The 16,582-nt window shown below is 40.5% G+C and overlaps 1 protein-coding gene across 1 annotated transcript in view; it reads left to right on the top strand.

The window, feature by feature from the left end:
* man1a2 (mannosidase, alpha, class 1A, member 2) overlaps window positions 1-14,040 on the top strand; it is a 137,219-nt gene extending 123,179 nt beyond the window's left edge. Inside the window, exons 13-14 of the mRNA XM_047369952.1 lie at window positions 10,772-10,887; window positions 12,823-14,040. Coding sequence (XP_047225908.1) covers window positions 10,772-10,887; window positions 12,823-12,958 — 252 coding nt within the window. The 3' untranslated portion in view covers window positions 12,959-14,040. The remainder of the gene's footprint in view (window positions 1-10,771; window positions 10,888-12,822) is intronic.
* Window positions 14,041-16,582: the final 2,542 nt, after the last annotated feature.

Here is a 16,582-nt window from a genome sequence, read left to right as displayed (position 1 = left end):
CCTTGTCAGCTGCTGGTGTTGGTCCACTGTGTTTTATCAAGGGCAGGGTCAATGCAGCTAGCTATCAGGAGATTTTGGAGCACTTCATACTTCCATGTGCTGAAAAGCTTTATGGAGATGAACATTTCATTTTTCAGCACGACCTGGCACCTGCTCAGTGCCAAAACCACTGGTAAATGGTTTACTGACCATGGTATCACTGTGCTCAATTGGCCTGCCAACTCTCCTGACCTGAACCCCATAGAGAATCTGTGGGATATTGTGAAGAGAACGTTGAGAGACTCAAGACCCAACACTCTGGATGAGCTAAAGGCCGCTATCGAAGCATCCTGGGCCTCCATAAGACCTCAGCAGTGCCACAGGCTGATTGCCTCCATGCCACGCCGCATTGAAGCAGTCATTTCTGCCAAAGGATTCCCGACCAAGTATTGAGTGCATAACTGTACATGATTATTTGAAGGTTGACGTTTTTTTGTATTAAAAACACTTTTCTTTTCTTGGTCGGATGAAATATGCTAATTTTGTGAGATAGGAATTTTGGGTTTTCATGAGCTGTATGCCAAAATCATCCGTATTAAGACAATAAAAGACCTGAAATATTTCAGTTAGTGTGCAATGAATCTAAAATATATGAATGTTAAATTTTCATTATGACATTATGGAAAATAATGAACTTTATCACAATATGCTAATATTTTGAGAAGGACCTGTACATGGAAGTTAGAAACTCTGCCACCATGGCTAGAACATCCAGAGGAGAGCAAACACAAAAGTGTTGTTCAGAGGCAGACAAACAGGAAAAGGATGCTAGCTGCGCTAATGCTAATGACTGAAACTCTGATATTTGAGAGCAATTTAAAAAGGTCAGTAAACCTCCCAAACAACATAAGCTAATGTTATCTGTTTAGCTTCACTGACATGGCTAGCCCAGTGATGTTGTTTTGTTGGGCTGAGCCTCACCCTACAGATGTTTCCCAGGTGCAGAGTCCACACTACGCCACGCTCCGTTATACTGTGAGTACGGATTAACATGGGAAAATGTCCCACAGCAAACAGCTCCATCTGCTACTAAACGGTGAGGCAAGAAAAATGACCAGCGTTGCTCCTTTGTTTAGCTGTAAAGGGATTAGCTGCTCTTGGGGCTGCTGATAATGTGAGTAAACGTTAAGGAACAGCGGACTTAGACCGACACTGGTGATTTAGCAGAAACCAGTCTCAACCCTACTCTCCGGACAGGGCTGCTACTGAATGCATTTACATGGACCAGATCCTTGTTTAAACTGAAAAAACCTGTTTTAGAATATAATAACCCTTAATTTGTCTCTCGGTGGAACATTTGAACTGTATGAGCATTACACTGACAGGCAACTGGAAGCACACAGAATCATACTAAAACTAAAATTTAATCTAATTAATTAATTAAATTAAATTAAAAATAATTGCATCGCTGAATCAAAGGTTCATACTTCCATGAAGGATATAAACACAAGCGTTATCTAGTTTACTGTTTTACCAGTCAAGTCAAGTTTATTTATATAGCGCTTTTCAGCAACAAGGCACTCAAAGCGCTGTACATGAAGAAAAACATTACAATAATACAGAAAAACAAATCAAATGACACTAATAATCCTTGGGAGTAATAATAATTAATAATCCATCCAGGTTTACTGGTAGAAATTGGTTCCAAGCCACTCTTGATAATAAAGCATCTTATGCTAAAAGAAGATGATAATATTGATAGTCTCATCATTCCACTGAATTCTAACTAGGGAAGGTGAGTCACTAGATAGAAGGGACACTTTTAAATTATATATGCTCTCTAAATCAGGGATAAAACACCTTCTAATTAAAATAATGACAATATTTTCTTATTGTCATTGATATTATGTCCTACTCTTCATTAGAAAGAACCATGTCCTCATAACATGTTGCCGTGGTATCGACTCTGATATCGAGTATTTTTCTTGGCATTGGTATTGATTTTGAAATATGATATTTATATTTATCTTAATATAGCAATTCTGTAGTATTTAACAATTCTGTCTGGATTTAAAGTAAGTTGTATTTCCTTCAACATGTGAACTTCTTGTTATGTTTAGTTTGCCTGTAAGCAGCAATGAAAGAGAAACACTAGAAGCAATGAAAGCGGCATAGCATGATTCTATTGACTGCAGACCTTGTACTGCCCTGTTTCTTTACAAATTCAACTCATCGCAAACATTAAATGACTAGTAGCATCTGAATAGTAGTGCTACTTCTGATTGAAGCGGTCGGGTTCATATCTTCTTTGTCTTCTTGCCCGTTTAAAGTTTCTTGTCAGTTTATTTTCCTTCATATTGATGTTTTTTAATAAATAAATGAAGTAATCATCAAAATACTGACATCTTACATATTATATATATTTTATATTTTCTGAAAGATATTACACATTATTGTTAACAGTTTACTATGAACTACAACAAATTATGACGCCTGATCAAATCAACATAACTTCATCACAGTCACATAACGACATTTCCTCCTAGTGGACTTTGACAGATTATATAAAGTTACTTTAAATGATCAGTTGTCAAAGCAGAGAGAAACAACCCCAAGCTGACTATAAACTTGTCTTTCATAAAAATCTGTATGTAAAACATGGCTAAATTACCACTACCCGGTTGAAATATTTCTACCCTAAGTGGTCTTATGAATTAAAAGTCTCAGTCAAAAACAACATGAAGAAGCTGAACTTTTGTTCAGTTCTTTGCTATGTGCACACTAGTGTCATGTTTATTGTAGGGTCATCCTTTAGCATATACAAAGTGGTGAGCGGAGACAGTAAAACCATTGCAGCAAAAAACTGTTTAACTCACCATGGATATTCATTGGAAAACGAAGTTCTTTCTTTGGGCTGTTTGGGTAAATTTTACTATAATCTTTCCATTTGTTGTAAAAAGCATAGTGATCCTTATCTTCAGGCAACCTTGTTTTTCTGTATTTTTTCAGCTTTGGTTAAAAAACTAAGAGTTGCAAAGCTTATCCAGTTCCCTGCAGCCTTTTTCTGGACAACTAGTGATCTCTCCCATACTAGAAGCTCTTAATCCAAAGCAGCCTGGGTGTGTTTCCACTGCCAGATCAAAAACCACTAACACATTAGCTAGTTAGTCAAACAAATAAGGCAACAATGTCCATCTTTTTACTTTTTCTTTTTTTTTAAAGGGACCAAGTAATTGTACACAATGATCTCATATTCTCACCACTTGGTACATCTGTCAGAAATCATCACTAGCTCAGTGACAGTTCTCTCAGGCTATAAAGAAAATACCCACTGACTATTAACCAAACTATTGGTGGCTGAAATGTCTTTCTGACCCAAAGCTTTAATGTTTTCTAGCGGAGCATACCTTCAGTAGGCTCTCAACCTAGAGAGTACTCACCTCTATCTTTGATTGGCTGTTTTTTTTTTTCTCATGAGACACAACTACTCAAACATACAGCAATGGCTTTTTCTTCCCCTATCATTGTTATAGTTACACATTTTCTCCTCTGAATTACTTTGTTTCATCGTTATTCACACCAATTTTGTCACTCATTACCTGAGGCTCTCTACAAAGGCTTTTCCTCTGGTACAGTCTGTACCCGAACCCACTCATGTCGAAAACACCTGCAGTTTTCTCTAGATGTAGCTGCCAACCTCCGCTCCTCACACAGCTACATTTGTCTGCTCATATATTTTGTCAGTCCTGACGGTTAAATGCATTTCCAGACCTCTTATTCTGACAGAGCTGGAACAGCTGGCTGTCTCATCCCAACACCTGAGCCTCAGTATTTTACATAAACAGCTGTCAGACTCCACAAGCATGGTAAGCTCGACGGCCACTTTATTAGAGACACCTGTTCAATTGCTTGTTAACGCCTACATCTAGTTGGCTGATTACATGGCAGCAACTCGCATTCAGGCATCTTAATGTCAAGTTTAGTTATATAGCGCTTTTCAGCAACAAGGCACTGAAAGTGCTGTACATGAGAAAAAAAACATTACAATCATAACGAAAATCAAACGCAGAAAAACAAATCAAATAACATTAATAATACTTGGGAGTTTACTGGTAACAGCTGGTTCTAATCCAACCTTTCTAATAGAGGTAATTAGCTCATTAAGTCCTCTGTGGTAAGGAAATCATCCTGTGCTAGAAGAAAGATGATAATATTAATCCTTGAGGTCGCTGGTATGAGGCAGCTGGGTCACTGGTATAAAACATTTTTAGTCCAAACTTTTTAAATACTAATAATGTTTGGCTTTCACTGGTATGATATAGTTGTAATAAAATCCTTCTAAGAAATCAAAAATTCTCTGGTCATTGGTGTAAAAAACAGCTTTAGTCAAATTTTCATATACTAATAATATTGGCTTTTGCTGGTAATCCTTCTGAGAAATCTGAAAATGAATGAAATCACACATTTAGGTGAAGTAAGATAGGTGGGGGGAAAAAATCATATTTCAGACTCAAGCAACACACACATAAGTAAAGATTCAGCAAGGGTACGGTGGAATCTTGAGGGTGCGAATATGTATGTCTGAGTGTGTTTGCAAAAATTAGACTGTCAACACTGATAGAAGCGCCATTGTCTTTGAGAAGAGAGGTGGAGGTTTATCAATTGGCCACACAGTCCTATCAGCACACAGCTGGTAGGGGAGTGCTGGGGAAGAGCGTCGTGTTTATATAAAATCCAGGAGATATTTTGTCGATAGCCAGTTAGCAGAAGTTGCCAAGGCCACGTTGGGGCGCCGGATTTAGAAAAACAATAAATGTTGTGGTTCGGGCAGTTGTGAATTTCCTACTACCTTAAGAGTTTTACTGGGATGTCTCAATTGCGAATCTAAATAGCCAAATTTCTGGTACTTTCCGCGGATCTCGAGCGTACAACTTCTTCAAAATTATATCCTTTAACCTCTGAGTCCAACTGCTGCCAGGCTGCAATTCTGTTCAAGAATTGTGTCCAGCTTGCAATTCTGCTCTTAACATTCCAGTCTGAGTGTTGATCGCTCTACAGACTCTATCTAACATCGCAGGCAGCTTTGGAATGCTTTGAACAGCCGCCCACGTTTCGCGAAACACTCGATAAGCCAGGTAACCACCAACTCCAAAAAGCAGAAATCCTGTTATCAAAAGTCCAAATATGTACACATTTTCTACATCTGTGATCGACATCGTAGTCAGGCACCCAATCTTCCACTGCTGCCAAGAATCCATTGTGTATCCAGAGAAGAACTGCCCGTTTAGACAAAAGGGTCTCCATTACCCTGTCTTCCCGTTGAAAAGAAAAAAAATTGATCAATTACGTTGAGAGTCCAGCTGACCAAATCCATAATTTAAAAGTTTGGAGGATATGCAAAGCGAGGCTCTGAGAAAAATATAGACAAAAGCAGAAGCAGGGATCAGCAGGGCCAAAATTTGGCATAAATGGAAGCATAGATGAATTTTTAAGCATGTCTCAATAGTTCAGGTTGGTGCTGGTGGTGACGTAATGGTGAATGGGTGTTTTCTTGCAACACTTTGGGCTCCTTAGTACTAATTGAGCATTGTTTAAACACTACAGTCTACCATGTCCATCTCTTTAGGACTACAGTCACCTCATCTTCAGATGACTACTTCCTGCAGGATGATGTGACACAGGGATAGTGAACCAGTTCCGCATTAAGAGCCAAACAAAGCATACCATCACCTTAAAGAGCCAAACAGCAATTTTAATAATAGTTACATAACACATTGCTTGCTCATACTGTTTTTTTGTTTTTTTTCCTTTGTCCTTAGGCCTTAGTGGGACACCTGACAGTCTTGTCTCCAGACATATTCAATTCAGTTTCAATTCAATTCAGTTTATTTATATAGCGCCAATTCACAACACATGTTGTCTCAAGGCACTTCACAACAGTCAGGTTCATACATTCCAATTAATTGTAACTATCAAACAGTGCAGTCAGATTCAGTTATTTATTCAAATTGGATAAAAAGTTTTTCTATCTAAGGAAACCCAGCAGATTACATCCAGTCAGTGACTTGCAGCATTCACTCCTCCTGGATGAGCATGTAGAGACAGTGAACAGTCACTGGCGTTGACTTTGCAGCAATCCCTCATACTGAGCATGCATGTAGCGACAGTGGAGAGGAAAAACTCCCTTTTAACAGGAAGAAACCTCCAGCAGAACCAGGCTCAGTGTGAGCGGCCATCTGCCACGACAGACTGGGGGTTTGAGAGAACAGAGCAGAGACACAAAGAGAACAAAGAAGCACTGATCCAGAAGTACTTTCTATGGGAAGGAAAAGTAAATGTTAATGGATGTAGCTCCTTTAGTCGTTTCACCTAGAAAGAAAGAACAGATAAACTCTGAGCCAGTTTTCAAGGATAGAGTCTGAAAGAGAGCACATATAATTAGTTACAGTAAAAGCTCAGTCAGTAGCCATGTCTAGGAGAGAGAAAGGGTTAAACACTGAAAGACAGGGCCATGTGAATCATCGGTAGAGGGTGAACATTAAGTTGTTGCCAGCAGAAGCTTGGATGATGCCCCTCTCCAGAAAGGTGTTACAGGTAGACACAGAGTCAGGCCAGATGTAGCTTCTAGAAAGAGAAAAGATAGAGAACAAAGTTAAAAGCTGAAATAACAGCAAATAATTGAAGATTGGAGAGTAGTGTGAAAATGTAGCGAAGAGGGTGAAAGTGGTCATTATGTCCTCCAGCAGCCTAAGCCTATAGCAGCATAACTACAGAGATAGCTCAGGATAACCTAAGCCACTCTAACTATAAGCTTTATCAAAAAAGAAAGTTTTAAGCCTAGCCTTAAAAGTAGACAGTTTGTCCATTCTCCTCAAGGAACAATGTTACTGGTTTCAACATTTCAAAACAATGAGAAAGCATTTTACCTCTTGATGGCCATCTGACAGAGCAGTGGCGACGCAGATCACTGGGAAGGTCTTCATCAAGATCAGCGATTAAGTTTTGGAGCTGTCTGTGGTTCAGAGCATGCGTGTGAATAAAATTCACAATTTCCAGCACAGGTTTCATGATATGTTCCACATTCAGCTTCTTAGATACCAGGTGCTCTTGGTGGAAGGCTGCAGTGGAATGTCCAAAAACCTGGGAATCAATCATCAGCTTTGCACAGCCCTACAGGGCCATTTGAAGATCCCAGCATAACTGATGCACCATCTGTGGCTATTGCAGTTAATTTTAATAACTGCAACAGTCATGAGTGTGTCTTTCAGGTCGATGCCCCGGGTCCTTTCTTTTAACAGCACAATGTCAAGCAACTCTTCTCTAATTGTGCAATCCTCTGAAACAGTCCTAACAAATACCCCCAACTGTGGCTTGTCTCATCTAAAGCAATGCTAAAATATTGAGATTTTTTGACATCTCCAAACAACTGTGACTCTAATGACGTGTTAATGTCTGATATCCTTTGCTCCACTGTATGTCTTGAAAGCTGCAGGCCTGAAACAGAACGTTTCGGGAAACTTTCGTGAGCTAGGATAGTAGTAACATCTGTAAGGCTTCACAAACTCCCCTTCACTGTATGGCTTCTTAGAGCAAGCAATGTTCCACGCCACCTGATATGATGCTAATGTAACCTCCGAGTGTTTCATAAGTTTCTGGAAACATTTGGTCTGCTTCTCTACTTGATTTTTCAAAGTGAGGTGAATTGACGCTCCAAGTTTGATGCTTTAAAGTGAGATATTGAAGTCTGGCAAAGTAAGCAAAACGGTCTCCCATTTTTTTTCATAAAGAAATATAACTCTTCCCATTCCAGTAGAAATGTTCTGTTCTCCTCTTTATATTTACGCTTTGCTTTCCCGACTCAGCCATGATGATCCGTTCAGTAGTACAGCTAGCTTAACTGAATTCTACCTGCGCATTATGCACATTAAGCTGCTTTTGCCAGCGCTACCTTTAAGGAGTGTGGGAAATTTCATTATCGTCACAGAATAATTTTTTTTATACACCTCGTACTCGTACTTGTCGTCTTCTACTTATCCGGGACCGGGTTGCGGGGGCAGCAGACTTAGTAGAGACGCCCAGACGTCCCTCTCCCCAGACACCTCCTCCAGTTCCTCCAGGGGGAGCCCAAGGCGTTCCCAGGCCAGCTGAGAGACATAGTCCCTCCAGCGTGTCCTGGGCCGTCCCCTGGGCCTCCTTCCGGTGGGACGTGCTTGGAACACCTCCCGAGGAAGGTGTCCAGGAGGCATCTGGTATAGATGCCTGAGCCACCTCAACTGGCTTCTCTCGATGCGGAGGAGCAGCGGCTCTACTCCAAGTTTCTCTCAAATGACCGAGCTCCTCACCCTATCTCTAAGGGAGTGCCCGGCCACCCTACGGAGGAAGCTCATTTCAGCCGCTTGTATCCGGGATTTCGTTCTTTCGGTCATGACCCAAAGCAGGCGTAGCCGATCTGCCCCCCTCCCTTTCTTTCCCCTCCCCTTATGAGTGGACAGTTTAATGGTATAAATAATTCAGCACAGATGGTCATGACTTCTGAATGTAAGGGTTCGCTCACCTCAGACTGGCTTCTATCAGTTTAAAGATGGTCATAATGCTGATTTAATTCATGTTAAACATGTTCTAAGTAGCAACACGTACAATCAGTCCTTCTAGCTTGGTTCTAAGACTGTGTGACACAGCCCCATGAATCAAGAAGTGCAGGCTCACGTCAGCTGCAGCAGCCCATGAATAACAGGAATTATGGTCCAAAGACTTGCAAAGGAAATCTGCTGACAGCAAAGAGGTCATTCGAGGACATTACTGGGTGGACTGTGTGTGTGTAAGAGATAGAAAAATGGCTAAAAGACAAGGGGCAGAAATAATGCTTTGAATTACATGTGTTAATAGTGAAAGTCGATAAGCCATGTCCAGCGGTATAATGCAGCCAGAATTAGTATGCAGGGGTCAAATTCACTGTGATAATTTCTCTTCGGAAATCAATGGAGCTCATATCCACTAGCGGACTGTTAGCATCACCAGCTGGACGGTCGATGCACTTTTAATGACATTGTGTGTGAAAACGGCAGGCTAGTACACCAACTTTTATTATATCAGTATTTATTTTTGTGAAGTAAGTTGTGGTAGGTGTCAGACGTCTAATGTGACACTGCTGTAAGTATGTTGTTTTTCACTTCTCCAAGTCTGCCTTCGCCTCCCTGGTTTTGTCTAATTTGGAGATGTCAGGCTGCAGAACACAACCTCTCCTCATTCTGTCATTCCTGTTGTTTACATACTTGCTGTTCTTACTGCTGCACCTTGCCGGCCAGTGAAGGCAAACCTGAATCCAGTCTTTAAATTAAAGGGCTTTTGCTTTGCTGATGGCACTGAGTTTGTTTTATATGTTGTCACAAAGCTGTGAAACACCAGTGTGATTTCCGAGACCCAAAGCTGCCATGCTGTGCTGTGAGAGGAAAAGTGTCATCTGTCAAACTTCTGACACGAAACATTATAGCTTGTTGTGTTAAATAACCTGTATCGGGAATGAAAATGAAAACATGCTCAGCAAACGACGTCCTGATTTCAGCTGCAGCAAAACATTGCAGTAATCCAGTCACATTATATGCAACCTTGAGGAAAAGTTTGTGCATTTTTGGATTTTCAGTAAAGCAACTTTCAACTTTTCAGGCTGAAAGTATTGTACAAGGAACAACTTCAATAAATAAAAAGAAACTACAACAGAGTGCACAACTGTGAATTCATAGTGTATTTCTTCCATACAGGGTCAACATTATACATATAAGCTCAAATATATAGTTACAGTTTTAAGAATAAAAACAAATTTATGCCCCAGATTTTGGTTTGTGGAAGCTGTTTGTTCTATAATCTTTCTGACCCAAAAAAATGTTTGGAATGGATCCTTAAAGTCTCAAACTGATGTTCATCCCTATGATGAGTGTGTGAAAACGTTTTACCACCACTACCCTTTTCAGCCTGTTCATAGAAGCCCATCAAGATAAAATATGGCAAGACACAAACATCAATAGTCCTGATTTACAAATGTGTCAGCATCAGAATGGTCCATACGGATCAACGTCTGATTCCAGTAGTGAACTTAGTATACAGCAGTTTTCCCTGATAATGCTAGACTTATTCTATTAAAAAACATTATTTTACACACTATAGTTGCTGGTATAAGAGTAAAAAATACAAAGGGTTTGTAGAGCTGTCTGGCATTTTTATTGTAGAAGATGTAAAATATAGGCGTAGATCAGATTTGCCTGTAATTTCTTCTACATGTTGTTGTGTTGTTGATGCTTTGGTGCTTGAACCTAAAGAAGCTCAAATTCAATCATTTGAGGAGGCGAACCAGAGCATACTCTCATTATGAAGTAGCTTTGTGTTGAGCGAGAGCAAATCCAAATGTGGCAAATAAACTGAATGCTGGAAAGCGTTTGCTGTAATCAGTTTTTTCCTGTTTTGTGGACCAGCTTCCTCCTGAATGTCTCCCCAGGACCTGCTCTAATCTGTCTCAAGCAAAGAAATTAATTACAGCGTGCTTTTATAAGCTTATTAAAATGGGCTTTTCTCCCCCACACGTTCTCTCTGCTCTACTCCTTTCTGTTCTCCTCATTTTTCTTGTCGTCTCTGATCTGTCCACACTTCTTTAACCATTTTTTACGTCACCACTCATTTCTGTCCTCATCTTCATTTGTTGTACACTTGTCTGATTTGTGCTTTCCCTACCTCTTTCATTTCCTCATTCGTTGTACTTCTTGCTCTTATACATCCTTTGCTTTCTTCTCTCTTTCGTCAGGCCATTGATAAGTACTGCCGGGTGAGTGGAGGTTTCTCTGGAGTGAAGGATGTCTACTCGTCCAACCCGACCTACGATGATGTGCAGCAGAGCTTCTTCCTCGCCGAGACACTAAAGTAAGTTTGATTAAAAGCATTTCTTCCGTGTTTTTCTCTGTAGAATGGTTTAAGGTATTCTAAACTTCATCCAAAAAAACAAAAACACTTAGACACTCAACATGGGTTGGATTTTCACAGAACAGGACCAGTCGATACGTGGGCCTGTGTAGCAGAAGACTCCAGTCTGTCTAATGCAGAGGAAACCTCAGGTGTCTCCTTGGTTTGTTGGTTGAGGAGCAGCAGCTCTCAAAGGAGGCCGGGAGTCTGTGGGAATTGCTCATGTGGCTCTCTGCTTCCCCCTGGTGGCTGCTCTGTGTAAATGATCCCCTCTAGGCTCTGTTCTCTATTTGTAACCAAATTTAATTCAGTGTACTTCCAGACTTCCTACGTATTTTCCAGTTTTGGATAAATGTGGAAAAAAAATAGACTATGGAAAAATTTTTGTATTTCCAGACTTTATTCACTATCGCATAATCTAAAAGTCTTGTCCTTCCTTCATTCCTTCCTGCCTTGCTACCTTGGGTCTTTCCTTCTCTGTGTATTTCTTTCTTGCCTTTCCTCCTCCCTCCCTTCCTTCCTCCCTTCAGTGCTACCTTGTACCTTTTGGCCTTTCTTCCTTCTTTCCGTCCTTGGCTTAATTTTATCCTTCTTTTTTCTTTCTTTCCTAGCTTGATTTATGGTGCCCTTCTGTCCTTAGACCCATGCATTATTTTTCTTCCCTCTCCTTCCATCACTTCCTTAGTCCCTTCCTTCCTTCTTTGTGCCTTTCCTGTCTGTGTGTGGTTTTCCTTTTCTCTTATGAAAAGCTCAAACATTGTAAGAATATGAATTCAAAGTGACCTTTTGTATTTAAAATGTTAAACTGATCTTGAAGGACTGAGAACTGCAAATTTGCATCAGGAAGTTTCACATGGAAAATATAGATCTCCGTACCTTTGCTGCTAAAGCAGTATCACAAAAATGAGAATATAGAGATTAATCTGACATTTGCTGGCTGCTGATCAGACCTCAGCTTTTGACTTGGATTGAAATAAACACCAACAAAGCTTCTGATACCACTAGAGTCCCTGTCTTTGGTGTGTGAGCTGTGAAATGTCAGCCGCCACACTGGTTGGTAACTCCCTGAGACGGTGACATTTCAATCCTTATGAGTTTAGAAGCCTTTTGTGTCCTTTGTATCTTTCCTCAGTGTTTGTCCCAGCTGGCTGCGAGAGAGTCCCATCAGAGCAATACAGTTAAGCTCTGAGTGGCTGCTAATCTCCGCTGATCAGAGCAGATATGCAGCATTTAAGAACCGTTTATCCCAAAACGTTCTCTTTCGTTCATTTTTCTAGTCTTGTGCATTTGCCCTTTTCTCTTATTTTATTATATGATTCGATGAGTTAGTTTGCAAAGCTTACAATGGGTGTCAGAAACCATAACCATTGTGGGAATAAAAATAGTGATGTGCTGTGTTTGGTTATGTTCTTGTGTCCATGTGCTGTTTTTGTTTTTGTGCCAATTGTACCTTTTATAATGTGTCCAAAAAGCACAAACATAGTTTCATCAGACCATTACACTGTCTCCCCCCTGGCATTTGAAAAAGGATGTGTAACCTTTTAAATCCGCTCTGTCGTTTGGGCTGCTAGGACATAAATAGATCTTTGTTTATAATGTACAGCTCCTCCTCACGATTTAAACAGTTTACTTTCCTTTTCCAGCCACAACAGGGATACCTTATTTTAGAACATTGTATTTCATTTGCAAAATTCATGCTTCAAAGATTTTAAGCTGTTGGGAAAAAAAAAATCTTGTAGTTCTTGCTTTCTTCTAAATAAAGGAAATTTAAAAAAAATCTAATATAACCTGTAGCAATATTAAGTGCTTTTATTCACTGTTTGCTGTGTCAAATAATTAATTTCTTCTTCTACAACCTCTCTCCCCTTTGTCAACCCCTTCTTTGACCCCCTACAGGTATCTGTACCTGTTATTCTCCAGCGACGACCTGATGCCGTTTGAAAGCTGGGTTTTTAACACAGAGGCCCACCCGCTACCCGTCCTCCACCTGGGCAACATCACCCTGCCCGGCAGCGAGCCTGCTCAGCGATAGACACACACGCCCGCCTCCTCCTCCGCTACCATAGCACCAGGGGGCACCACCTTTCTGCTCACCTGACTAATATCCCAAAAACCCACCCACCCAACATCAGACACACGTCCATTGGAACTCTTTATCTGAATTTGGACTGCAGACTTGAGCCAGAGGAGACAGAGAGGCTGCTGCCCAGAGGAAAGGACTGACTCTGGATCTCCTTCTCTTCTTCTTCTTCTTCTTCTTCTTATGTGTCCTTCTCTTTAAATCTCACTATAGATCTGTGTTTTCATTGCTCAAACTGGACAGATGGTGGGCGTGCTGCTCAGCCTTCTCTTGGTTCTGAATCGAGGAGCTCCAAGCAAGAGGCTTGATTTTTTTGTTTTTTCTTGATTTGACCAAACTTTCTCCATGCAGACTCAAGCTGAGGCTATAAGGGTGCATACTGAAGGACTACGCAGACAGGCATTTTGACACTGTGCTGTAGGGTTTGTTTTTTCCATGGTAACAGGAAAAACAGGGTCTGTTAATGAGATGCCATCTTTTTGTTGTTTTGGAAAAAGCATTAATGGAGACACAGGGTTGTATCAAAGCCCTTCTCCTCTGATCGAGGTCATTTCCTGTTTGATCTTCATCTGATGGACTGAGACCTCAAACTGTAATCAGATCTCCTTACAAGCAGGTGGCGACAGCAGTAACCACCTAATCTAAAGCTTTTTTTCCAGAATAATGGACTATTATAACAGAGAAAATACTTCAACCAGAACAGCAGCAGGCCTCCACGTCCCAGTCTTAGAAGTTTGTGTCCCACCGTAAAACCATTCTGCTGCTGTCTGACTGGATGCTGCTTTTTCGTCCATTTTCTACAGTTTCCAGACCATGCCGTCACATTTTTTCCTCTCCATCCTCCCTCAGATGTTTTTGTTTCCTACGTTTAGTACACTTATTTTGAGGTCGCGCATCACGAGACCAGGCTTTGGTATATGTGGCTCTGCTGTAATTCATTTGTTTGTGCACTTTGTATGGGAATAATCTACAGAAGAAAGAAAAAGAATGGTGTGGCACTGAAAGAAATGAATAAATGATTACAATATGCCTCAGTGCAGAGCTCTCATGTACCATTTTCTCTCTCCCGCCATCGTATGTGTTTGCTGCATCACTCATGTTCTTGCAGATCTCCATCTTTATCTCAAAAGAAGTCAGCCCTCTTTAATTTGATTTTAATCTCAACTTCTTCAAACCCCCATATGAGGTAGAAAATCATTCTAACCGATGCTAAACTCACAAAAACGTTTTGATATTGTGCAAAACATCGTCTCCAGAGCAATTTAACAAATTTTTACCTTTTAAGTGTTTCAAAATGCGATCTCTAAAATGCTTTTTTTGTAGCCCATGATAGTCATATTCATTTCCATGTTCCAGATTAAGAAATACTGCGAAGAGTTACAGAGTGTACAGAACACCGAACCGGGCCATTGAAGCGTACAGCCGTCATCATCGATTATAAAAGCAGTGATAACGATGTCTCCTGCTCAAATGTGACTTCATCAGGTGGAGATTGATGTGCCAACACTGTACATCTACTGGGAAGGGGAAAGTCAGGAGAAATGTTGTTTGAGAGCCGTAAGTTGGAGATCTTGTAGACTGGCACCCTACTCAGGGATTTAAAAGCACCCCCCCCCCCCCCAGTTTGCTCACAATCTGTGACTCAACCCCCTGAAAAGAAACTTCAAGCTAACGCTACACCTGTAGTGGTTGGTAGTCGTAATGCTGATTTACAGTCCGTCGTTTATTTGGCTCAGACACTTAGGAAAAAAATGTTGCTGCAGCGACATGTAAGGACACTTTATTAATAGTTTGATTTAACTTTAACAATGAGGCTTTCTACTGAGGGGGACATAAATATCGGAAAATAATGTTAAAAACCACATTTTCTCACCCCAGAACTGTATACCCGTTAACAGCACATAAAGCCACCTCAGTGGTTTCACTCTTGGCCTTTCTAGTGGTTTTGGTCTCTGTGGTGTGAACTGCATTGTGCCCCAGGCCCCTCGGCTCTAGGCTGTTGCTTCCCTTGAAGCCAAGATTCCAAGTGTGCCAGAAAGTGTTTTGATGAGAGATCTTTGAGGAAAGCAAGGGTGCTCACTCTATCCATGTCGCAGTAAGAGGCACGCATCCGTTTCACATATTTGTTAGAAAGGTATTGTTCCTTTTTCTGTTTTCAACAGGCAGTCGGACCCTGTGGTTCCATGTGACACATCAACCATAAATGGAAATCCCTTCTGTGGAGTGTGACTCAAAAGGCTTTTTAATGCGTATTAAAATTATTTATCTGCTTTGAAAAACAATGGAAACGGAGAGTATAAATTATTTATGTTTTGTACTTTAAGGATCTTTAGGCCTTCTGTTTGCCCTTTAACATCTTTACCTCACCCTGAGAGCTCAGCACCACCATATATTAGTTTGGCCTCCTGTCATCCTTCCTGCCAGTGTTTTACTGCTGATACTACAGTCTGTTAAAAGCCTCAAGTCTGAACCTGTTTATTTTTCATAAATCCTGCCCCAACGGGTTTTAACATTTGACGTGACCCACACTTGAACCTGACCCGTTAGATGCAAAACTGAGAAAACAAACATGCATCACATGAAAACAAAAAAGAATTCAGATCAGTTGATCTAAAACAATGTTGAAAGTGGGAATAAACTGAAGGTTAACCCGAAAAAATGAATCATGTTGGAGGCAGCGTGACCACAGAGGCAATTTGTCGAAGGCCAAGAATCTATAAACGAACGCAACCAGTGAACAGAAACAGGGAAACTCTGGTGTCATGATGCTGCCTCAACATTAAACAGGCTGTGTTTATGTAACGTTTTACTTATAAAAACAAATCATTTCAGTTCTTTTCATTATTAAAATAAAAACGTTTTTTTTTTTTTTTCATTTTATCTGTGACTGGAGCTCCAATTAAAAAAAAAATATATATATATATATATATATATATATATATCTTAAGGAACATTGGTTACTTTATAGTTTTTTCTTCATGGTTAAAATAATTATCAACTCTCCCCTTACCATGAAAGGACTTCAGCAGACGAGGATGTATTTAGCTGTGTCCACTCATGCTTACGCAGGACAACATCCCTTCATTCCTGCAGCTGGAGCTACCTGCCGTGATGAAGCAATACTGGGATTTTTTTCTCTTTCACAACGTCAAAGCCTGTCATTTGACCTTTCCAGCTGTGTGTAGACGGTCCTAACACCAACATGAAACCTCAGATGGTTTAGATGTGGTGTGTTGACACCCCTTAACCCTTTTTCTCATGGAACAATCACAGATTATTTGGGGGGGTCCTAAACCAACAAAATCGTGTAGAATTGTGAGGTGCTAGGAACATGGTATATTTTTTTTCATACAAATAAAATCTTAAGTTTGGTATTTTGAGGTCTGCTTCATTTTATCCTGTTCTTTGGTGAATAGCAGTTTTCAATTATTGCCACAGGTTCTTAATTAGATGTGAATAGGCCACTGTAACCCATGAATGTGTTTCATCTGAACTATTCCATATTTGTTGCCCTGCTGGAAGGGGAACCTCCACCCCAGTCTCATGTCTGCCAGTGAAGCACTTTATTTTGCGCTC

The sequence above is a fragment of the Girardinichthys multiradiatus genome, chromosome 7 (genome assembly GCF_021462225.1).
Source record: "Girardinichthys multiradiatus isolate DD_20200921_A chromosome 7, DD_fGirMul_XY1, whole genome shotgun sequence".
Lineage (NCBI taxonomy): Eukaryota > Metazoa > Chordata > Actinopteri > Cyprinodontiformes > Goodeidae > Girardinichthys > Girardinichthys multiradiatus.
This window is presented reverse-complemented; position numbering and strand designations above follow the sequence as displayed.